Source organism: Callospermophilus lateralis, chromosome 16, assembly GCF_048772815.1.
Source record: "Callospermophilus lateralis isolate mCalLat2 chromosome 16, mCalLat2.hap1, whole genome shotgun sequence".
Taxonomy (NCBI): Eukaryota; Metazoa; Chordata; class Mammalia; order Rodentia; family Sciuridae; genus Callospermophilus; species Callospermophilus lateralis.
Window position 1 is genome coordinate 63,839,078 of NC_135320.1, and position 24,110 is coordinate 63,863,187.

Genomic DNA, 24,110 nt, shown 5'->3' on the forward strand with positions numbered 1-24,110 from the left:
CCCTGGTTGCAAAAGAGGTACAAATGAAGGAACTCAGTGAAATATAACGTTTTTACTTTCAGTTGCAGAATATTTAGGGGGCTGGGGTTGTAGCTCAATGGTAAAGCACTTGCCTTGCACATGTGAGGCACTGGGTTTCATTCTCAGCACAACGTAAAAAACAAATACATAAAATAAAGGGATTGTGTCCATTTACAACTAGAAAAATATATAGTTCTTTTAAAAAAGAAAATTTAGTAAAAAAAAAAAAAAGAAAAGAAAGAAAAAAAAAAAAAAAGCGGAAGAGGCCAATGAATGAAACTCAGCATTTAGCATCCCTCAGGACTAGGCTCTGTCCTAGCCACATCCCAAATATGCTGGGACAGAGGGGGACGCTCTCATTTTTTGGCAAAATAGATGCTCCTTTCCTTAGTACCGTCTGGCATTGGGATTCTGTGGGTGGGACAGAAAAGAAAAGGGCTTGATTGGGAGGCACTGTACACACAAGTAGAACAAACCCAGGAGCTCCAATGAAAAAGCCCACACAATTTACAACAGTCACAAAAACCCAGCCGCGACCAAACCTCCGCAGGCAGGCCGCCCCTCGCCCCGCCCCTCGCCATTCATTGGCTTCCAGTTCCGACACCAAACCCACAGCTTCTTGCCTATTGGGCCAGACAGCAGCTGGGGCGGGGTGCGGAAGTGAGCGCCTGGAGACAACCGAGAGCCGCCTTCAAGGAGGGCGAGAGGGAGGGGTTGGGGGAGGGTTTCCTGAAGAGGGGGCGGCCATGGCAGCTGCGCGGCGGCAACGGCGGCTGCGACGGGGCGCGCGCCCGGCTTTGAATGAGCGGGGCTGGGACTGAAAAGGCGGAGCGCGAGCTCGAAGAAACGAACGGCAGCGCGCGCGCGCCTCGTGTGCGCGCGCGGCCCGCGGCAGCTCGGAGCCTCCGCCGGGCGGGGAGGGGGAGGGGCAGGTGAGTGTATTGGCTTACGCGCGCCCGCGAGGGGCTTTCCTCTCCCAATCCCCACCTCGACCCCAGCCCCAGCCCTAGGGTGTCACCTGCCCTTCCCCGTCAGCCCTCTGTCTCGCCCCCCACTTCCCGCCCTCCCACCTTTCTTTGCGCCCCTCCAGCTCGCCTCCCCCCACGGCCGACCGCCGCTCTAGGGTACTGTTTCCGGGTCAGGGTGACCTCTGGGATGCGGGAAGCGCGACCAGGAGCCGGTTCGGCTTGTAGCCCTTGCCATGGCGCGCTCACGCGTGGGAGACGGGCCTGTGAGGCACCGGCCCGGAACACCCCCAATGGTGAAATTCCCTTCCTGGGAGGGAAATTCCCCGGTCCTACCTGCCCTCTCTAGAGGCCTCGCACCTCTCAAGGCTGATTTCCCCACAGTCCACGTCCCAGCCCACCGGGCACCCACCTCCGGGAACCGCGAGCGTTCCACGTAACGCGGTGCGCAGGGCGTGGGACGTGTGACCTGAAAGCGCGCACTTTTTCTCATCTGTGCAGTGGGTATGATTTTCCCCCATCAACCAGTTTTAGGTGGGGGATCTGAAATTAAACCATTTTAGTTATGAAACTCAATTTAGACTTCTAGGAGACGTACCCCTTGCTAACAGTCCCAGTGGTGTCACATTGAGGGCCTGAACTTACAGTTGCCACAGATGGTACAGAATGTTGGCTTTTACAGCCAGCTCTCATACTCCACTTCTGTTTCCGCTTTTCTTACTTGCTGCTACTGCTGAACCCTTCTTTTTCAAATTCAAGTGAGTCCAGGTAAATTTTATCTTTTTGAAGCTTTCCTTTAAGCTACTTTAGAGAATTACAGATTTAATTAGAGGATATTTCCGTCTCGTACTTGATTATATGGTTTTTCAAGCGTTGGTATGAAAAGATTCAGAAATGTAGTTTTGGAAATACAGCACTTGACGACTTGTTCAGTGTGTAAGAAACAGATTGGCTGGCTTGTTTAATGAATCGTGACAGTGGATCTACACCATGGGATTTCGAGCGGTTTATTGAGAATTACGAGAAGGAAAGATGTCTTTGATCTATCATTTGCTGTTAGATAATACTTTTTATTGTAGGAAAAATGTTTTGACGCAGCAGAGCTCTCATTCCTTTTGATTTCCTAGAGATGTCATTATTTTCAAAAGCTCTGAAGATAAGTTGTTTCATAGTCCTGAAATTTACTTTGCTGTATCTCAAGTTTCTGTATCTTCCTAGTAATTTTTAAGGAAAATTTAATAGGTTAATAGTATTGCTTAGTCCCAGAAAGTATTGTAAAGCAACCAAACGGCCAGGTCTAAGATACATACTTAATCAAATTTATTATTTGACGGCTTTTCAAAAATCATACTTGAAGCAATGGGTACAAAATTAAAAGTTTTGGAATATGATGTGGAGAGAGCTGGGACTTGGGTTCATCAGTCTCTTTAAATCCTGGGTGCCTGATTCTGTGCCTCACTCACCCAGGCCAATTGTTGTCTCCATTTCCAATTGAAATGGGAATAGAGACACCAGCCTTTTTTGGTCATCATTATGATTCCAGTGAAGTGGAAGAACATACATGGCCAAGAACTATGTCTTGAATAGATCAGTGTTTCAAAAATGTTTATTTCTTTTCATTCAAGAAATATCTGAGTACCTACTATGTATTTGGCATTGTCTGAAACCTAGAAATATCAACTGAGCATCACTAATGGGGTTCTACCTCCTTAGCCCCTTTGTAATCAATAGGAGGAGTAAGTATGCATTCAAGTTCTTGATAGTTTAGCAGCTAATGCAAGGTTTCTCTGTGCTGACTTGGGAGTGTTTTCCAGTGTGCAGTGTAGTGTCTGTTACACAGTAATATTTTTAGTCCTTTAATTGATTTGTAACTTTAAGTAAATACAAGTCTAGAAAAATATTCCTGTCTGCAAATCAGGGTAATTATTAAAATCTGAAGTGTTGGTTGATAGCTTGATTGCATTTTCCCATTTCATTGCAACTGTTTGGAAATTTTATCTTGGAAATTATAATATCTTCACTGAATTACTAAAAATGTTTATTTTTAGGGGAGTTATTCTTATTTAAGGCTTTTTGTTTGTTTGTTTTTTGGTTAGCCATCTTGTTTTGTGGTTCTGGGGATCAGACCCAGGGGTTCATGCCTGTGAGGCAAACACTTGGCCATTAAGCCACCTTCCCAACCCTTTGGTGATTTATTCTTGATTGCTGAATTAAGCCAATCTAGGCTTGAATACAAGTCATTGAATAGAGGAATATGGAAATGTCTTTATTCTCTGTGCTTCAGTTCTATGAAATAAGAACAATAATATCTCATGATGGCTGGGTGCCATGGCAGACACCTGTAATCACCAGCCTCAGCAACTTAGTGAGGGCCAAAGCAACTTGGCAAGACCTGTCTCAAAAAATAAAAAAGGATTGGGGATGTGGCTTAGTGGTAAAGTTCTCCTGGGTTCAATCCCTGGTGCAAAATAAAACAAAACCTCATGATGGTTTTATACATTACTTGAGGTAATATTAAGATGAAGATGGTCAGTGACTATTAGTTCTCTTCTTTCACTGACCACAAAGCAAATTCTCTATAGAATGAGGCTATTCTTAATTGCAATGGAAGGAATTCTATTCTGTAATCAGCAATGGTACAATTTGCTGTTTTTCTATTGGAGAAAAAACTTCAAATTTTATTTCCTGTTACTGTTGGAATAATTCAAGTGAACAAATACTTATCTAATAATGACACCAACAGTATTTGTAGGAAGGTAATGGCTGTAGTTACCAAGCTCTATATGAAATTTGTTTTCATCTTTTTATCCATATATATTCTGAGATCAGCCCTTGTTCCCATTACCTAAATAATGTCTTTTTTCGAATGTCTTGCTGGAGTATCTCTTTGGTTTTCTTTTCTTTCTCACCAACTGCCACATGCTTTAATCTTTCTATTAGGTGCCTTTTATATGTTTTTTTTTTTTCTTAAAATTTCTGTTAAATTGTCATTTGGGGAAGTTTGCTTTTATTTTGATTGAGTTATATTGTTAACAAATCAGCTTGAAATTAAGCTCTTGCCATCTTATTCAGATCATTCTACTCATAATGAAGCAATTGAAACCTTTCAAGTTTTTGCAAAAAGTTAACTAAAGGTGCAGGTGAATAGAATCTTGTGGAGAAGGATTATGCAGGACAGGTAAGGGTATAATATAGTAGTAACTATAGTACAATCTAGAAAATGTGGGTTTCTTAGAGAAAACGGAATTAAAAGACTTCACCTTAGTCCAGTAATAGGTAATAAAAGCTTTTGCCAGGCAAATTTCAGTGGAAATAGGAAAGAATATGGGCAATATTTGTAAATTTCAGTAAGGTCTTTTTGGCAGTTAGAATGTAAGCCAACATGAGAGAAAAGGAGTTAATATTGTTTTAATTTTAAATGTTGGTAAACCATTGGTTGAAAATGTATTTGGCAGAAGTATTTAAATAACATGAACAGTGAAATTTGTAATAATCTCCTAGTTTACTTTCTTTAGGAGTCATTGTTGTGTCTAACTTCTCAATTAGTAGGCCCTCTGTAGCACAGACTTTAAGTAAATCACCTCATGATGAGACAGCTACCATATATACAAAAATATGTGAGCATTGCTTTGGGATTCTTTTTAGCTCTACCACTGTACATTTGATAGTCTATAAGCTCCTTTTTAGCCCTGGAAATAGAAAGAATTAGCTGTATGTTTTGTTTTTCTTAGAGCTGACAGTAATGGCTCTAGAGAGCAATCAAGATCAGGTACCATGAGAACTAAGTCTATTTTCCTTGCTTTCTGGTTTGTTTTGTGTGTTGTGTGTGTTTTGAACTTTTCTGTTGAGGTCTAACATATAAACTATACATATAGTAAAGTAAATATTGGTATTACCACCCAGGTTGAGATGAAGATCTTAATTTCCTAATGCTCCCATGCTCCCTCTTAGAGATGACTGTAAATTTTTATTATTAAAATTTTAAACCATGCAAGGAAATATTATGTTAGTTTAGAAGACGTTATTGTATGCTGTTTTCAAGAACTTAAGAGATTATTGTTTATGTAGGTAGAATATCCTTTATTCAAAATACATGGGACCAGTATTTTAGATTTTGTTTGGGGAGAGAAGGAAGGTTGGAATCTTTGCATACACAAAATGTAATATCTTGAGGATGAGAACCATGTTTAAACCTAAAATTCATTTGTTTCATATATACCTTATACACATTGCCCAAGGGTAATTTTGTGTATTAAATAAAATATTATGGTGAAATTTCTATGTGGCACTCATATCAGATTTAAAACTTAAGATTAGAGATGCTCAACTCACATACTAGTAATTAAAAACGAGACAGTGCTCTCTGCTTTAATTCCTATGAATTAGTTTTAAAACAGCATGTTATTAATAGTATAGGATTGGTGTTTATATAGGAATTCAGTCCTTGTTATTTTTACAGATATTGTTTATCTTATATAAAGTAATTTTAAAAAATGAATCAGCATTTCAGTTTGAGGAGAAACATATAGCTGTCTCTTTAATGTGCTTACATGATAATTGTTATTTAAGTTTTGGTTTCATTCCCTTTTAAGTAAATTTGTATAGAACTGAAGTCCAAAATATATTATTTTTTTATTTGGGGAAAAAACATTAAATTTTTTAAATTTTTCCCCTTGTAGGAAATCACTACTTCAAATACTCCTATTGGCCAACTATAGTAATTATTTCTAAAGATGTTAATAATGGACTGGGAGACCAGTGATTTTTAGTTATGACTGTTATTACTTAGTTGCTTTAACTTGAGTACCACAGTTAACTTCTTTTTTCCTCGCTTGGGAAATTAAGAAGTTGGATGACATATATTATCAAGTTAATCCAACACAGGAATCATGGTTCTAAATGTGTACTCAGTAATGTTCCCCTTGACAAAAGACAAGGAAAAGCTAAAATATGAAATTTCTTTATCAGAAGCATTTCCTGTGTGTATATGTGTGTGTGTATATGCCTGCGTATGTCTTGTGACTTGATTTAATATGTGATCTCCTCCTCAATAGTGGGAAAAGGCTGTCTCCTGTGCATTAACAGATTTTATTTGCCTTTCTCCTCTTTCGCATTTTTTGAGACCCTGAATAGGAGTATTCGAGATTACTTAATTAATTTGGTCAAATTTAATTTGTGCTAAAACTCATTTTATGTAATCTTAAAATAAATAGTGACTATTAAGGGAATATATGCAATACATATATGGTATAGTTGACTCCGATGTGTAAAGAAATATGTGAAATCAATGACCATATTTAAAAGGCTGGCAAAATAATACCGGTTTTACCGTTTTTTAGAGTTTTTCTATTGCTATAGGTTTAATTAGTTTTCGGTTCCTGTAGCATTTCTATTATTTATATATATAATGTCTTTATTTAATTACAGTGGGGAGGGACTATGAGTGTGATCTGTAAGGATTCAGACTCTGGAAATTAGGTTCAAATCCTAATTCTGGATTTTATCAATTCTGTGACTTTGGCCAGGTTATTTGACTCCCTTGTACTTCAGCTTCCCTGTCTAAAATAGGGATCAAAAGTACTTGTTTCAAGTCCTTCACAGTGATATTGTTAGTATTAACTGAATTATACTATGTAAAGCATTTAAAAATGCTTATTATATAGTAAGAGTTTGTATAGTGTATTGAAATCTATTGTGAAATTAGAGTTCCTCGATAAATCTGGAAATGTGTTTATTACTAATTGCCGTAGTTTCCTAATGGAAATTGGCTCTCCAGAAAGAATAACAAATAATAAATACAAGATAATGTTAAATTTTTGAGTTTCAAACCACAATTTGAAAAATTTTCTAATTTATATGGTATAATGTTTTCCAAAAATGTCTCAGTATAGACTGTTTTGAGAGCTTGTATGAGCTATAATTGAATTATAGAAATTGCACTTATCGTATGATTTGCTTAGTTTTGATGGATAAATACATGTCTCTGAAGCTGTTACCACTTTAAAAATATATGTATTATCTCTGAAATATTCTCCTGCTCCTCAGTAATCTATCCTTCCCACCTCTCCCTGCCCTATCCGAAAGCACTAGTGTTATGCTTCCTGTTATTATATACTTGTTTGCATTTTCTAGAGTGTTTTTTTAAGTATATAGAATCATACAGTATATATTTTTTGGGGATACCTTTATTTTGGTATAATTATTCTGAGACATATTTATGCTATTACTATAACAATAGCTCATTCATTTTTATTGTTGAAAATATATATACCACAATTGGTTCATTTACCTGTTGATATACAGTTAGGTTGTTTCTTGTTTAGAACTATTAAAAATAAAGGTGCTATCAAGTAAAATTCTTTGTATGGGCATGTCTTTTATTTATCTTGTGTTTTTCTTTATCTATGTTTGTTTTCATTCATCTTATGTTTGTTTGAGTTTGTGAGAAGTTAAGAAAAACTTTGTACCATTTTACTTTCCCACTACTGATGTGGGAGAGTTCCAGTTGCTCTACATCCTTGCCGGTATTTGGTATGGTCATTATTTTTAGTTAAGCAATTCTAATTAAGTGTGTAAGTAGGTTCTAGCTGTGTTTTTAATTTATGTTTCTATGGTAATTAATGATGTTGACCATCATTTTATGTATTTATTTTAAAATAAAAATCTAAAATATCTTTCTATTCTAGAGTCACAAATGTTTTTTTTACAACTTTGTAGCTTCAGATTTTACATTAGGTCTATGATATTTTGAGTTATTGTTTGTTAATGGTGCGAGATATAATCAAAGTTTTTTGTTGTTGTTTGCATATGAATACCCAGTTTTTCCAGCACTATTTGTTGGAAAAACTATCCTTTTCCCCTGAACTTTTCTTTTCATCTTTGTCAAATTTCAGTTCATTTTTATGTGGGTCTGTCTCTGTACTTTTCATCCATCTATTTGTATATATTGACTCCAGTTCTATACAGTTTTGTTTATTGTAGTTTTATAACAGGTCTTAAAAATCTGGTAGTGTTAATCCTTGAACATATTCTTTTTCAGTTTTTTTTTTTTTTGCAATTATATGTTCTTTGCATTTCCATATAAGTTTCAGAATTAACTTGTTAACTTAGAGAAAAAACCTACAGAGATTTTCATTTGGATTGCATCGAATCTAAAGATCAATTTGGGGAGCCTTGATACCTTAACAATATTGAGTCTTCCCACCCTGAAAAAATCTTTTTAAATTAATGCAGGTCTTTTAAATTTCTCTCAGCAATACTTGGTCATTTTTGGTGTGCAGATCTTTCATTATAATTGTCCCTAGGTATCATATTTATTGATGCTCTACACAGTTTTTCCTGATTGTTGTTAAATATAACAATACAATTGATTGTAGAGTTCACAAATTTTCTTCATAGACAGTTTTCTTTCTTTCTAATTGAAACCCCTTCCCTTCCTTCCTTTTTTACTTTTGCCAGAACCTCCCCTACAGTGTTTAGTAGAAATGGTATAAGTGGAACATACTTGAGTTGTTCATGATTTTAGGGTGATGGGTATAGTTTTTACACATTTACTCTCATATTTCTGTAGGTTTTTTAAAATATATATATAGATGTTGTTAACCAGGTTGAGAAAGTTTCTTTCTATTCCTAGTTCTTCCGAGTTTTTATCAGAAATGGATGTTGAATTTTGTTAAAGGGCTTTTCTGTCTCTACTGAAATGTTTTTCAGTATGCTAATATCATGAATTATTTTTGATTTTTGAATGTTAAATCAGTCCTGCAATTTGAGCTGAGCTCAACTTGGTCATGATGTAGTCCTTTTATGTATGGTTATATTCAATTTATCAGTATTTTGTTAAAGCAGTTTTGCCTTCTATATTCTTAAGATATTAATCTCTATTTTTTTTCTGGTAATGTCTTTGTCTAGATTAGTATCCATGTAATGCTGATATCAAATAATGAGTTGGGAAATATTCTTTTTCGGTTTTTTGTCAGTTCCTGTGAAATTGGTATTAAACATTCTTATATGGTAGAATTCAATAGTGAAGTCATCTAGACCTGGAAATTTTTAAACTATAAATCAAACTTCTTTAATAGATATGAGAGTTTTCTTCTTGTACTTTGATATCTTAAATGGAATTTACTTGTTTCATCTCATTTGTAAAATATAGTCATAATGTTGCTTATAATGTTTTCTCATTATCCTTTTAGTATCTGTTAGCCCTAATTGTGTAATCTCTCTCACAAAAGATACTGGCAAAATTTTTGACATGTTTTGTATTAAAATGTACTTATGATTGAGTGGCCCCTTTATGATTGTCAAATGATTTTTATACCTGGTAATATTGCTTTCTGTAAAGTCTTATTTGACATTGAAGTAGTCCTATCAGCTTTCTTTTGATTAGTGTTAGCATAGTATAGTTTCACCATCCTTTTAACATACTTATATCTTGATATTAAAATGCATTTCTTGTGGGCCACATATACTGGGGTCTTCCTTTTTTATTCAACGTAGCAACCTCTGCCTTTTTGTTGGAATGTTAGGTAATTTGTGGTTATCACCTTGCAATTTATTTTCAAATTTTCTTACTGTCATTTGTTCCTCCTCCCCTTGTTTTTTGTTGTCTTTTCTATAGAATAAGTTTTTATCTCTTTTATTAGCTTATTGGCAGTGACCAGACTTTACCCTTCATAAAATGATTTAATTTGCTTATTAAGGGATAGGCCTACGTATCAATATTTCTTTGACCAGATCTCCAGATTTGTGAACCACTGTACTAGATGAGCTCTTTGGTTACTTTTTAATTAGTAAACTATGGGACTTAATTCAGTTTCAATTTATAAAATGGATATAACAAAATCTACCTGAAGATTAAAGTGTTTAATATATTTCGAATAGTGCTATATTCATATAGTTCAAAATTCTAAAGGTACAGAAAGATTTAATATATACTTATACTTTTTTGAATTCTAAAATTGTAAGTAAATTTGTGCTAAATAGATTATTTAAGCAAAATTATTTTTAAAAAGTGTTGAAGGATTTTTTCACAAACTAAAAAACTCTTTAGAAACTTAATTTCTAAAGCTGTTAATATTATTTACACTTTAATAAAATTTATTGTGTTATATTTGTAACTTCTAGAGAAAAGTTAAAATATGTAAGAGTTTTCTCAGTGCATAAGTACTTTTCAACTTGATTTAAGAACAGGAATATGGTGTATGAAATCATCTAATGCTTTTGGGTATGTGTACCCTTTTTTTTGAAGGTTTTAATTCTCATCATGGCTATCACTCAGTTTCGGCTATTTAAAGTTTGTACCTGCCTAGCAACAGTATTCTCATTCCTAAAAAGATTAATATGCAGGTAAGTAAATTTTATATTCAAACTGACCTGTTTATCTTCTAACTAGTTTTGAATTCCTTTATAACTTCAGAAAGGTAGAAGAAATTCTGTTTACACTCTCTTGATTGTAATATTTGTTCATTAATTTCTAGTATTTTAAAAAATATTGTTTTTCTATTTGAGATCTAGAAAGTGAAGTTAATTGTTTTTGTTTATTCAAATTCTTAAATCTTCCATTTAAATAACATGCTTAATACTATAGAATTTTAGAAATAAGCAGGCTGACTTTCATTATTATAATCATCACAGAAGTTTTATGTAATGTTTTATTATTGGAATGTTTTAAGGTGGTTCAGTGAAATTAGGCATAGGTATTTCTGTCTATACTAATACAGGAATGTTGTTTTGTATTAGTAAAAAAAATTTAACAGAGACCCTAAATTAAATAGATTTTTGTATTTCTTAAATAATATTCCAAAATGTGCAGGTGGTCCAAAGCAGGTAATTTATTCAGCATCAGTAGGTTATCCATTATCTATAAATTCCAGTTTCTTCTCTATGTCACATGAACATACCCTAGAGCTATACCTTCAAACCCATGTGCTAAGGTGCCACAGAGCTTCTTATAGGGTGCTACAAAATAATTTTAAACTCCAGTGAAACATAGTGATATAGTACCTGTTGAATACTGCATGAATTCATCACTCAAGGTAGTTTCTATTTGCAGCATGACATCCAGCAGCATTCTAAACTTATGATGGATCGCTTTTAACACTGAAAACAAATTTTTGTTTACTTGTATGTTTGATGAAGTATCTTTGCAAAGTTAGGTTTTTAGGTTGTAATTAAAATCATATACTACACCAAAATAAATGTAGAGCAGAAAATGAAGGTGGCAGTGCCTAATTTGATTAAATGCTTGAGAAGCTACACAGTGTCCAACAGGCACACACATTGCATTAATAAGGAATTTTATTTCATTAAAAATAAAACTACATTTTCTTTAAATTTATGTGTATTGTTTTTCTCAACTGACTTTTTAATGGTAGCTAAGCACTTAGGACCTATATAAGTATTAAGTTGTTTGTGTCTACCTGGTTAATCAGAGGAACAGTTGATATTTATTTTGACCTAGGAGTGCTGTGAAAAAAATTACTGACACACTAAGAATAAAGTGGAATAAAATAGGAAGTGTATGATAATCAGCTGTCTTTTTAGTAGATAGATTTAGAAGTTGCACACAACAATTCTGTTCCCACTGTCTGGAGTTTAGCTATATAGATAGACATTTAGATCCAAAGTAGGCTGGGAAATATAATATTTAGCTAAATGGCCATTTGGTAGCTGCTAAAAGAATTAAGTGCCATTGAATTTATTGGTAGAAGTAGAGTGGTCTGCAGTTGAGGAAAAACGTATTGCTGTGGGAATGAGATGATGAAATAGAGCTTATCACTACAAGAGAAATGAAAAAAGAAATGGAAAATTTAGGTGGTTGACTGTTGAAATCACCCAAGAGCACAGGATTTGGGAATTAGAAAAAACAGTGAACGAAGTACTCAAGTTATCAAGAATAAAGGAGAATGGGTGAGAAATTCACTATGTAAACCAGAATAAGAATGAATATTAATTACCAGAATGTTAAAAGAAGCATTGTATTAACACTGTGATGAATTATAGGTGTTTTCTTTTTGTATTTGCACTTTCTAAAAATTCTGGTCAATATCAATTAGTTTTAGAATAAGAAACTGCATTTAATTTTAATTATTAAGGATTTTCCTGTTATCACTATAAATTTCTCTGGTCAATATAAATATATTTAGGATTAATTATATATTCAGTTTTAATGAAAACCAACTCTTTGTTAAGATAAACCTCTTTTAAATGTCAAAAAGAACATAGATTATGTGTTATAAAACACTAGGCTTTTGTCATAAGTTTTGTAATGGACTATAGTACTTCTGTATTAATTCTTTAAACAAATAATGTATAACTTCTAAACTTGATAACTGTCTTTACCAATTAGCACTAAGTAGATAGTTTATAGATTACTTGAAATTAAGCAAATGACTAGTTGTTTGTTATAGCTACCAGAGTTTTTGAATGCCTTTCTATGTAGCAGGCACTGTGTGGCTTTAAACATGTCAATTAAATCTTCACAACAATCTTACAAAAGCAGGCTTGAATACCTGCATTTTACAGAGGGTTTACATTTAACTAAGAGGTTACTTCTATTGAGAAGTAACATTGCAAACCATAGTTTGCAATTCCAAAGCCCACCTTCCCAGTAAAGTGTCTGGAGCCCATTTCCTTAACAGTTGAGTAACAATATGTCCAATTCATGTAGTACTTTTTCTATTAATCATTAAAACTCAGTTTATAATTTAGTTTAATCTAGTGATTTTCAAACTTAATAGTTAGTCTTACCGCGAACTCAGTATGTAAAACATAATAAGCCTATCCACATGCTGATAATAGCATAGATGGCCCAGAGCTTCATCTATAGAACCCATAGCCCTCCAAGGATCATGGTTTGAAACTACCTTGTATCTTTGCTTATGACTTTATATTTCTCCTTAATTTATAATTATGAGTCCTAAACCCGAAAAGCAGCTGTTTTTCTAAGATTTTAAAGACATTCACAAGATCTGTGATTCATGCTTTTTATTTTCCTCATAGCTTGATGAGCAATAGTTAATTACTAAAATCAATAATTATAAGCCTTAAATTACTGTCTATAATGCTTTTCACCTCTTCTTATTTTGTTCTTGAAATAAATTGTTTCATGGATTATTTCAGATCTGGCAGAGGAAGGAAATTAAGTGGAGACCAAATAACTTTACCAACTACAGTTGATTATTCATCAGTTCCTAAGCAGGTAAATCTTTTTGGAAAAATTGAATGTATTACAGAACAGGAATTTTCCTGGATTGTATACCATTAGGTCATAATTTAGTCGTTGAGTTTTTTTGTTGCTGTTCTGTATTTCAGTTCTAAAATTTCTAATTGGTTCTTTATTTTATCTTCTGTTTGCTGACATTTTCTATTCTTTCTAGTGGTTTCAAATGTTTGCTATGACTTTTGGAGCATTTTTACATTTCAAAGTCTTAGATAATTTTAACATTTACATCATTGAGGAATTGGCATCTAATAATTAATTTTCATATGAATTGAGATTTATTTATGCCACATATGATAAATGATAAATTCTGGATTGTTTTATGAACATTTTGAATGTTATATTTTGGGACTGTCTTATTTAAATTCTGAGAATGTTGATTTTTTTTTTTTTTTTTTTAGTTTTATTGATTTTTTCTTAAATACACGACAGCGGAATGCAATACAGTTGTTATTACACATACAGAGTACAATTTTTCATATTTTTGTAAATAGAGTATGTTCATGCCAATTCATGCCTTTATACATGTACTTTTTTGCATTACAATTCTTATTACACATATATATCACAATTTTTCATATCTGTTTATAGATAAAGTATGTTGACACCTAATTCGAGTCTTCATACATGTACTTTGGATAATGAAGTCCATCACATTCCACCGCCTTTGCTAATCCCCTGCCCCCTCCCTTTCCCTCCCATCCCTCTTCCCTATCTAGAATTCATCGAATCTTCCCATGTTCCCCCTCCCTACCACACTATGAGTCAGCCTCCTTATTATCAGAGAAAACATTAGGCATTTGTTTTTTTGGGATTGGCTAACTTCACTTAGCATTATCTTCTTCAACACCATCTATTTACCTGCATATGCCATGATTTTATTCTCTTTTAATGCTGAGTAAAATTCCATTGTGTATATATGCCACATTTTTTTAAATCCATTCATCCACTGAAGGACATCTAGGTTGGCGCCACAGTTTAGCTATTGTGAATTGTGCTACTATAAACATTGATGTGGCTGTGTCCCTGTAGTATGCTGTTTTTAAGTCCTTTGGGTATAGTCCAAGGAGAGGGATAGCTGGGTCAAATGGTGGTTTCATTCCCAGATTTCCAAGGAATCTCCATACTGCTTTTCAAATTGGCTGTACCAATTTGCACTCCCACCAGCAGTGTATGAGTGTACCTTTTTCCCCACATCCTCTCCAGAACTTATTGTTGTTTGTCTTCATAATAGCTGCCACTCTGACTGGGGCGAGATGACATCTTAGAGTAATTTTTATTTGCATTTCTCTGATTGCTTATTACACAGACAGAGTACAAGCATTTTATAAGAAATTATAAGCATTTTTTCATATATTTGTTAATTGATTGTATATCCTCTTCTGAGAAGTGTCTGTTCAGGTCCTTGGCCCATTTGTTGATTGAGTTATTTGTTTTTTTGGTGCTTAGCTCTTTGAATTCTTTATATATCATAGAGATTAGTGCTCTATCTGATGTGTGAGGGGTAAAAATTTTCTCTAAGATACTTGGGAATCAACGAAAGAGGTGAGAGATATATACAGTGAAAACTACAGAACCCTAAAGAGAGAAATCAAAACCTTAGAAGATGGAAAAATCTACCTTGCTCTTGAATAGGCAGAATTAATATTATCAAAATGACCATACTACCAAAAGTACTGTACAGATTTGATGCAATTCCGATCAAAATCCCAGTGGCATTCTTCAAAAAAATAAAAAAAGCAATCATGAAATTCATCTGGAAAAATAAGAGACCCAGAATAACTAAAGCAATCCTTAGCAGGAAGAGTGAAGCAGGTGGCATCACTATACCAGACCTTAAACTATACTGCAGAGCAGAAGTAACAAAAACAGCATGGTATTGGCACCAAAACAGACTGGTAGACCAACAAAATTACAGTTATCTTATATATGACAAAGGTGCCAAAAACATGCATTGGAGAAAAGGTAGCCTCTTCAACAAATGGTGCTGGGAAAACTGGAAATCCATATGCAACAAAATGAAATTAAACCCTTATCTCTCACCATGCATAAAACTTAACTCAAAATGGATCGAGGAATCTAGGAATTAGACCAGAGACTCTGTGTCTAATAGAAGAAAAAGTAGGCCCTGATCTTCATCATGTGGGATTAGGCCTCAACTTCCTTAATAACATTCCTATAACACAAAAATTAAAACCAAGAATCAATAAATGGGATGGATTCAAACTAAAGTTTCTTCTCAGCAAAAGGAACAATCTATGAGGTGAACAGATGTTTTATTTTATAAAGTAATCAGTTTGGTTAGACTTAGATGGAAAGTTCCAGTCCTCCTCCTGTGAGCTATACTCCTAATGTTGGTTCAGTTTTCAGAGTATTTTCTTTTTCTTTTTTACTTTGTGTTTTGTTTTTAATGGAAAGAATAGAGCAAAATAGAACAGAACAGAATATTTTAGAAGGTTTATCCATAATAAAAGTACTTCTTAAACATCTGTTCTATTTTTCAAATATTTTTTTTAGGTGTAGTTGGGCACAATACCTTTATTTTATTTATTTATTATTATGTGGTGCTGAGGATCAAACCCAGTGACCCGCATGTGCTAGGTAAGCACTCTGCAGCTGAGCCACAACCCCAGCCTCAATATTTGTTTTAGTTTTGGTATGTGAATTGAACTATGTAGTTTCCCATTGGTCAAAAAAGTTTGAAAACCAGTGTTTTCAGAAGCCCATTTTTCTAATAAATGATTAATGAACTGCTGAGTGCATTGCCCCTTTGTGGCTGACTGTGTTGGTTATTTAGACAGATGTGGAAGAGTGGACTTCCTGGGATGAAGATGCACCCACAAGTGTGAAGATTGAAGGAGGGAATGGGAATGTGGCAACACAACAGAATGCTTTGGAACAAATGGAACCTGACTATTTTAAGGACATGACACCAACTATACGGAAAACTCAGAAAGTATGTTAAAGATTTGCACTTTCAAATTAAACAATATAATATAATTAGTATTTATTGAAAAGCCTACTTTTCATTATAATTTTATTTTCTGTCATGTTAAATAAGAATTTCCTATGTTCAGATGACTTAGATCTAGACGTAGTAAGTTATATCCTCAAGACTTTAAAATCATACATTGGTATTTGATTTACAAATCACGGACATTACCCATTGACGTCACACTATAGTAAATGAAGATTTATTTCAAATTGTTCTTATTTCTTCTAACTTCTTCATAAATGGCAATCTTATTTCACTCTTCTATTTCAGATAAGCACACTTTTAGTGCTTCATTTCTTATTCAATCCAATAAGGAAACTTTTTCATATATATGTATATGTATACACTTTATAAAATGAGGACATTATTTATTCTCCACTTCCTACTGCATTTCCTCACTCTCTTCTACCCATCTAATTTTAGCTATACATTTATTTTTATATTATCTAGGTTAATAAAATTTACATTCTCCTTTTTGAATTGTCCAAATGCTCAAAACTGAAAAGCATTAAATTGTGTATATTTCAAAGATATTAAGTGTCTTAGTAGATGTACACTTTGTATCATGGAAGTATATTGCTGTTCTTTATAATAATTTAGTATATGTATTATAATAGTACTTTTTAAAATTACTTAGATTGGAAATGGTTTTAATAAAAGTAACCAAAACTCAAAGTAGTAAGAGTGTCTTACTACTACTGACCCAAATGAGTTACTGTATTTATAGCTAGCCCACATGTTGAGGGATCTGGTGATACTTTTAGCAGGACATTATCAATGTTATTATTTAATATAGTAATTAAATATCCTGATTATATTTTGGAGTTCTGGGGAAAGTGAACGAGGAAAAATGGAGATGAGAATTTTTTATTTTTAAGGAGTAAAATAAAATTTTTCTTAGATTGAACTGATCTATGTTACATTGCCTGAGAATTTGGATACTCACTGTAGACTTTTTTTTAACATTAATTTTTTTTTAAAAAAGAACAACAGCGTATTTTTTAATTACATTAAATTTTTTTTTGAAAAAGAACAACAGCATATTACAAAATGCATTGGGACATTTATTTGTCTATTTTTATATAGTTCTGTGTAAAATATCCCTATCATCTTATTTCAACTAATCTTTCAGATCATCATTAAGAAGAGAGAACCATTAAATTTTGGCGTCCCAGATGGTAGCACAGGTTTCTCCAGTAGATTAGCTGCTACACAAGATATGCCTTTTATTCACCAATCTGTAAGTATGTTAATTAGCTAGAGGGAAAGACTTGGTTCTGTTTTTTTTTCTGTAAGGAAGAGGAAAATAACTAAATGAAAATAATATTTATAATTTTTATGACTTTGAAACAGATTTAGCAGTTTGCAAGAAGTTAATAGTTTCACCATTTCTATCATTTTATGAGAGTACAAATTACTCAAATACTAATATCAGGATCCCATTGTATATACATGAAAGATACAGACAAAATATGTCATTTAAAAACATGGACTTTAGGAGATTATTTCTAAGATAATAAACCTTTATCAGGTTAGTTTTAAGTGAGTTGTGGATTGTTTCCCTAGTAGAGTTTATTTACATTTAAAATGTGGTTTCATTTAAAATATATTTTATGTAAATGAAAATTTTAAAAGAAAAGAAGTAGTGAAGAATGTGGACAACTGAGGCTCTCAACCTTGGGAATATTATTAGAATCAGTTGTAGAGTTTGTAAAAAAAATACATATGCTTAGGTTCCTCCCTAAACTTAAAGATGCTTTGATTGATTATATTAATTACTTATTGTTGTGTATTGACCCCAAATTTAGTGACTCGAAACAATAATAAACATTTATTATCTCATAAAATTTATGTGGATCAGGAGTCCAGAGTGACTAAATTAGATGGTTCTGGCTCAGGGTTTTTAATGAGTTTGTGAATAAGTCGTTGCACTGGGGCTACGAGGCTTGATTGGACTTAGAGGATTCATTTCAAAGGAGTCTTTCTTACATGCTTGGCAAATTAATGCTACTTGTTTGCACAAAGCCTCGGTTCCTTCCCATGAATTTCTTCATGGCATAACTGCTGATTTTCCCAGAACAAGTAACCTGGAGAGATAGAAAATGAGTGTGTGTTTTTTGAGGCTGTTTTTTCTAGCAGATCCATGTTTATGCATGTTTTGAATTCATTGATCAACAGCTATTTTGCTAATACCAGACTCTGTGCTAGGTGCTAGTAATACAGTGGTAAGCAAGCAGAACAGGCAGGGTCTTTGCCTCAGAAGGATGTATTCTAGGGGGGGAGACATAATATCAAATAATTAATCATATACACAATATCCACAAATGTAATTATGAATTTTGATAACTCCTGTGCAGTTACATGATATAATAATGTCATAGATATTTTAATGAGAGCATAGTAACATCACAGATATATCTCTGAATAACATAGCATTATAATATTTAATTTTGTCCATTTCTCAGTTTTAAACTTTATTATTCATATTGGTAAAGTGGTTTAGTTCTAACCAGAGAATTAATAATGTTTACTGCCTAACTATAATTCTAATTCTAATTACAATTGTTATAATTCTTATAGAGCTCATTGTAAAGTTGAAAATATACAACCATTTGGAGAATGGAGAGTGTGGTACATGGGGTAGATGAAGGAGTTCTCCAATGCTATTGTTACATATTTTTTTTCCAAAGCAGACAAAGTCAAGGGGAACTGATTGCATAGGAAAAAATGCTAACCAACTGGACTTTGTTCTGTACACCAGAATTATCTTAGAATGTTCAGTTTAAATAAAGACTGATTTGTAAAATTAATGAAATTTATCATTTGTATTATGGGAATTCTTTTTATATTAAGAATATCGACTTTTTTCTGTCTTTTTTTATGCTTTTTCAGTTCTTAACTATAATTTGGTTTGATGTTTTTTGATGGGCAGATGAATCTAATTTTTGTGTAGGCAAATCTATCTAATCCTTTTCAATCTTTTCTATTTTACTTGGAAGGCCATCTCTATTAATATGATCTTGATACTTTTACTTTTCTTATATCTAAATGTTGTACCTATACTAATAGTCAAAATACCTCAGTTGGAAAAATTGGGAAATAGTATGAAGGTAAAATTTGCAAATAAGAAATTAAGAAATAGACATAACCTGAAAACATGAAGAAAAGTTTGATCTGATTCTCAAAGAAATTCAGAGTAAAATGACAAGACACCCTTTTTAAGTTTTATCAAATTAGCAAATGTAGAAAAGAAGGCCATTATCAGTATTAACAAAAGTATAAGGAAACCAAGACCTCTACCAAGTGCTGTGAAGAGGATTAAGTAGGGACAACTTTTCAAGAGTGTCATCTATATTTTGTTTCAGTATCTTTAAAAACGCTTCTTTTGTGTTAACTGCTTTATTTCTATAAACATACCAAACAGATAATCAGAAACATTTTAGGAATATTTAATAGGATGTTATTGTTTTTATTGTCAAGGGAAGAAACTCAAAACATTTTTTTTAAAACGGGGTAAGTATTCAAAACAATACTATCAATTTGCAGTTTGTTACCAGTTAATACATATTATCACTTCCACACCTAACTAAACATCTCAGTTTTATTGGTTCTTGGAAGACTGAGGGCATTGAGGGGGTGGGAGGAAAACTTTTAGAGGTTTGAACTGGGGAATAGTAGAATTTAGTGACAAGCCTGATGATATCAGTTATGTAGAGCAGAAAAAAGGAAGAAATAGTATTCTAAGTAAGATAAATTTTTCCTGATTTGAAATTTTTGCCTAAGACAGAGATAGTAAGTGGAACTGAACAAATCTACTAATTACAGAATTACATATGCTTGGGTGAAGATGACTATGCTAGTTTGGAAACTACTCCATATAAAATAGTATCCTGTAAAACAATATAGGAAGAAAACTGAACTTGCCCAAGACTTTTTAGCACTGAAAGTCCTGTAGCTTCAGGAAACTCAAAAGTTCTAGGCAACTCAAGGCCCAGATCATTTGTGCTTTGTAGAAGACATGGTAAAGAAGTTCAGAAACCACAGGAGAGTGACAGGTTTTGAATGTTTTAGAAGATACTTTTGTCTGCTGTGTGGAGAAAAGATGGCTCTGCATTGTCTTAATTTTGCTTTGTTTTTAATTTAGTCTGAATTAGGTGACTTAGATACCTGGCAAGAAAATACCAATGCATGGGAAGAAGAAGAAGATGCAGCCTGGCAAGCAGAAGAAGTTCTGAGGTATTTGAGTGATATTTATATCACAACCTGAGTAGTAGATTTGTTCCCCATTGTGTTTAAGATCAAGGAAGCCTGTTCTGTCAAATGTCTGTCTTATCTTCATTTTTCCTCATTTAATCTTAGATATCTAACATGAGCTTGTTCTGTATCTCAGACTGCATACACTATTTTGTAATGATACCAAAAATTAAAGCTTTATAGAAATAAAATAATATAATTGTATTAAGAACAAGGGAAATCTTTTACATACAAATAACTTTTGTAATCATTATGTTGTACTATGAAATGTGAACTACCACTGTATATTTTTTGTGGGTCAGAATTGATTACTTTTTTAATTATCTTCAAGGTTTAGTGTAGTGACCAGTTCTGCATATTTGAATGAAAATAATTAAATGTAGTGCTCTTCATCTGTATGTACATCTTAATTGATATTCATGAAAGCTATTGAACATAGTAGAGAAGTTATAATCTGTCTATCCTACAGAAAAGTAAATGCTATTCTGAGGGTTTAAAGTTCATTTTTGTTGATGGTTCTTTCTTTGTTTTTCTGAGCAGTAAATTGAGTTCTTGTTATTTCTATATTAGGTCAAAGAGTGAAAAGAAAATTATCTTAAAGGAGAGCTTATGATTATGATTGATGATGAAAACTCATTTAAATGTACTTAATTTACTTATGCATTTAAAAATACATAATAAGTTACAGTGGGTTTTTTTGTATTTTGAAATTCAGATTGTTTTTATCATAGGGACAGAAAATGAATCATCATTATCTAAACAGATTTTATTTTTGTTTTTTCCTTTCTTGTCTTTGTTGGTAAATTACAATTATCTTTAATAACCAGCAGAGGGTGCAATTAAATAGCTGAAAGTTACTGCTGCTGTTTTTATCTTGTCCTTTATGTTTTCAGCATGTCATTTTTGTTTGTGTTTTCTTGGACAGGTAAGGTGGTCACATTTTAATATTCAGTCAGTAAGATTGTAAGAGTTTTTAATATTTAGTGCCTGCTTGGTCAGGATAGCTTAGTCTTTTGTAAAAGAAATTTTTTTTTTTTTTTTAACTGTGGGCTGTAACAGTTATGTTGCAAGGATCATAATAAATTCAGTTTTTAAAATTAGTCATAGATTCAAAATTCATAGTGTTTTAGAAAATTTGGAGGATTTAGTGATTACTAGCCAAGGATAAAGGAAAAAGCAGTTCATTTTGAATCCATTCATCTTAATGATAGTTTGTATAATTTATGCCATGAACTCATAAGTATCAGTACCAAAACCTCTCTTCCATCTTGTCCTCTTGATTCTGAAACCAAACAGATTTAAAAAATAATAATAATAATAATAATAGAATTTTGCATTATAATAGCAGCTTCAGAGAGTGAGACTATTGTCAATAAAAGACATGCTTCCTGCTGCACATTGCATAAGTTCAACTGAAGGGACTTGAAGGTTTCCATGTGTCATTGCTACTCCTAGAAAAACAGCAATGTAAAAGTATGTCCATATGCCATCTCCTCTTATTCTCAGACTTCTCCCATTTACACCTTAAAATACTCCAGTATTATGATCAGTATTGTTAAAGTGAGAAGCTAGTACTTTGTCAATTCCAGACATTAATCTGGAGAGGTGAAATATATTTTTTATGTACAGCGATCTATAAATTGTTTTGTGTGCATAAAGTAGTTGTTGATGTTTTTACTTTAGCTAATAACCAGGTCAAAGCTTGATTATCGTATTTATTTATAACCTTTCCAACCCTTTATACTTCTTTTCCTATCTCCTTTTTTGCTGCTAATGTGTTGATTTTTTGTGCAGATTATCAGTGTTTCATGCAAGTGAGCAGAGGTAGGGAAAAGTAGATTCACTTTTGTTCTTTAGAAACTTAGTTAAGTAATGATAAAAGTCATTTTGTTCTTTCTAAGCTTAGTTTAGTACATAGTGACAGTCAAAATGGTTCCAAAAATGTTTCTCTTACTCCCATTTGTAAGTATGATTTAGAACTATATGTATATATAAATTTTGCTCACTATACTCAGCTTTTAAGTTGTAAAAAGGGTACCATAGATAATTAAGTTGTATATATGGTACCATATATAGGTAATGTGTTTTTTACCTATCCCATGCCCCATTGTGATTTACACCTTCCTTCCTTAACCTTGCATGCTTGAGTTATTTTCTCACACCCTAATTCTTCAGATTCAGGACCAACTTATGGTCCTTCTCTTCCTGTTTCTTCACCCAGTCCTACCCCCCAACTCCCTACCCAATCAGTCCACAAGATTAGAGAGGTTTTGGGCTAGTGGAGTTATGGAAGGGGCTAAGGAGAAGATATGTATTCATAATGTGGAATTAGCAAATACCCACCACTATGCCCCATAATAAAGCTGATCAAAACTTAATCCTTAAATAGTTTTCTAACTTCTAAGTAGAAGGTATGTCTTAAGTTTTTATTTTCTTACAGGGAGTACTCTGCACAACTGTGTTTTTAACATCCTTTACCTGATTGTTTTAAACTATTATAATAACAAGATTTTATCCTCAATATCAAACTTTTCTGAATAATATTCCCATAAAAAGCTGTGGTTGAATGGAAGTAGTATCTTAGTACAGATAACCTAAGAAAGGTAAAAAGATGTAGATTCTTCCCTCACCCACCTTTGGTACTAGAGATTGAACATAGGGGCACTTAACTACTGAACCACATCCACAGCCATTTTTAGTTTTTATTTTGAGATAGGGCCTCCCTAAATTGGTTAGGCCCTCACTGAGTTGCCGTGGCTGGCTTTGAACTCTGAATACTCCTGCCTCAGCCTCCCAGGCTGCTAGGATAACAGGCATGTTTGTTGCTGTGCAGATGTATATTATGTACTTAACCATGATTTTGGGCATACCACTTAGCCTTTATGTCTCATTTTACTTATTTGTTAAAATAGATAATATCTCTTTTATTTTGTGAGTTAAGTTCTAAGGATCAGCAGAAATTTCTATTTATGGAAATCTTTGAAATTTTTTAAGCAGTGAGAAAATCAAGTGTTTTATTTTATGATGGTGGAAAAAAACAGTATAATTTCTTTCTGGAATTTATTTGCCATTTTTCCCTTTTGGTGTTTTCTAAAAGTAAAGATATCATATATTTTTCTTCAGGCAGCAGAAAATAGCAGACAGAGAAAAAAGAGCAGCAGAACAACAGAGGAAGAAAATGGAAAAGGAAGCACAGAGGCTAATGAAGAAAGAACAAAATAAAATTGGTGTGAAACTTTCATAACAAATGTTCTTCAAATGTCATAGTGCCAGTAGGAGAAATCTGAGCTCCACAACCCAGATATCATTTATTTGGATTTAAGAATATTTTCAGAATACAAACACACTGCTTAATTTCAGTGCATTCATCAGGCCATCCAGGACACCAGAATTCTCCCAAAGTACCTTGATCTCCTAGTAATTAAGACTCAAAAGAACAAAAAGGACTTATGAGACAATATTTTCTTCAACATGCTCCAAATATAAGACAGTTGTTTGCTGTAGAGAAATTATTACGAATGGAATATACCAGTACCTCTCAAGCTAGTGTTTCTAGCTAAATTAATGGTTGTAAATAATTTTATGATGGAAAAGAACTCTGCTATTATGCTTTCCTTCAATGTGCATAATTATAAAATAAATAATTTTAATATTC

General features: G+C 33.2%; 1 protein-coding gene across 2 annotated transcripts; it reads left to right on the forward strand.

Annotated features, from left to right (window-relative positions):
- The first annotated feature begins 898 nt into the window (after positions 1–898).
- On the forward strand, positions 899–24,110 carry Ebag9 (estrogen receptor binding site associated antigen 9). 2 transcript variants are annotated; one of them, XM_076835714.1, is made up of 7 exons: positions 899–953; positions 10,234–10,331; positions 13,107–13,185; positions 16,004–16,162; positions 17,334–17,441; positions 20,346–20,437; positions 23,579–24,110. In XM_076835714.1, exons 2-7 carry the CDS (start codon positions 10,249–10,251, stop codon positions 23,697–23,699), a joined length of 642 nt encoding a protein of 213 aa, XP_076691829.1. In that variant the 5' UTR covers positions 899–953; positions 10,234–10,248; the 3' UTR covers positions 23,700–24,110. The 2 variants fall into 2 exon arrangements, with proteins under 2 accessions (XP_076691829.1, XP_076691828.1); XM_076835713.1 differs by lacking the exon at positions 899–953 and adding an exon at positions 1,562–1,754.

Bases quoted from the DNA above. Each gene is read 5' to 3' on its own strand.
- Ebag9 (XM_076835714.1), top strand. From the start codon at position 10,249: ATGGCTATCACTCAGTTTCGGCTATTTAAAGTTTGTACCTGCCTAGCA. The intron at 10,332-13,106 runs GTAAGTAAATTT...GGATTATTTCAG, and splicing joins CTAAAAAGATTAATATGCAG to ATCTGGCAGAGGAAGGAAAT. The intron at 20,438-23,578 runs GTATTTGAGTGA...ATTTTTCTTCAG, and splicing joins CAAGCAGAAGAAGTTCTGAG to GCAGCAGAAAATAGCAGACA.